The sequence below is a fragment of the Mastomys coucha genome, unplaced genomic scaffold (assembly GCF_008632895.1).
Source record: "Mastomys coucha isolate ucsf_1 unplaced genomic scaffold, UCSF_Mcou_1 pScaffold3, whole genome shotgun sequence".
NCBI classification, from domain to species: domain Eukaryota; kingdom Metazoa; phylum Chordata; class Mammalia; order Rodentia; family Muridae; genus Mastomys; species Mastomys coucha.
In genome coordinates, this window is record NW_022196909.1 from 49,088,468 (window position 1) to 49,089,471 (window position 1,004).

General features: G+C 47.5%; 1 protein-coding gene across 1 annotated transcript in view; it reads left to right on the forward strand.

Moving 5' to 3' along the window:
* Positions 1 to 498: 498 nt before the first annotated feature.
* Positions 499 to 1,004, forward strand: part of LOC116074434 (rano class II histocompatibility antigen, D-1 beta chain-like) — a 17,632-nt gene continuing 17,126 nt past the window's right edge. The window contains exon 1 of the mRNA XM_031347012.1: positions 499 to 633. Coding sequence (XP_031202872.1) covers positions 534 to 633 — 100 coding nt within the window. The 5' untranslated portion in view covers positions 499 to 533. The remainder of the gene's footprint in view (positions 634 to 1,004) is intronic.

A 1,004-nucleotide genomic window follows, 5' to 3' on the forward strand; every position in this document is an offset into this window, starting at 1 on the left:
TAAACTGTAATTGATACTTTGTGTTCAGTGATTATCTTCCTTCTAACCTTATGTGCATGCATTAGCAAAGACTTCTTATGGCCTCTCTTCACATAGAGCAGGAAGGGAGTAAATGTTAGAGGATTTCCCTCAGCAGATGGGGAAGTCATAGCAGGAATCCCAGTAGGGACCAGACTCTCACAGGTTTAACTATCCTAAGGCAGACGGATGGTGTCAAGGCTCCCCTCAGTCAGGATGGCAGGTGGCTCAATACAGTGTCCATGCAACAGCTGCAGACCCAAACTGATCAAAGCTTCGAAGCTCTGAGCTGCAGCCATCTGTCTGCTTATGAAAAGAAACTGGAGATTTCAGAAAGACCTTCACTCTGCACCTCTGACCAGCAACTGATGCTGCTGCCCTCCTCAGCTGCTGATTGGTTCTTTATCACTGAAGGTGCCCAACCCAGCATCAGTGGGTGGAGTCTCTCAACCTCCTCAGTCAGCCAGGTTGGCCTGCCTCTCTGGCTACCAGGTTAACCTCTCTTCTCCTCCAGCATGGTGTATCTGTGGCTCCCCAGAGGCCACTGTGTGGCAGCTGTGATCCTGAATCTGATGATGCTGAGCCCTCCAGTGGCTTTGGTCAGGGACCCCCAACGTAAGTGCACCTCTCATGTTCTGAGCTGCTGGGGATGGGGAACAAAGGGGCTAACTTCATTTGTCTACAATAGGTTTTTAAAATCTTGTCAGTTTTCTTTGACCACCACTCTTAATCATACTAATCTCATACTATTTCCATACAAAAGTGTCTTAGATGTTCCTTTGACACCCATGAGTGGATTTGACACAAAGGTCCTGTCCCTCTCCTCCTCCTGTGACCTGTCAACCCTGACACCACATTTCCTACACGAAGAAGACAGGGCACTAAAATAAGGACCTGTCTAGAACCTCTCTAAAATATTAAGATGAAAAATTTCCCTAATGACTTCATGAGCAGTTAAGGGGTATTGGGGGACCCTGTCCTAGAAC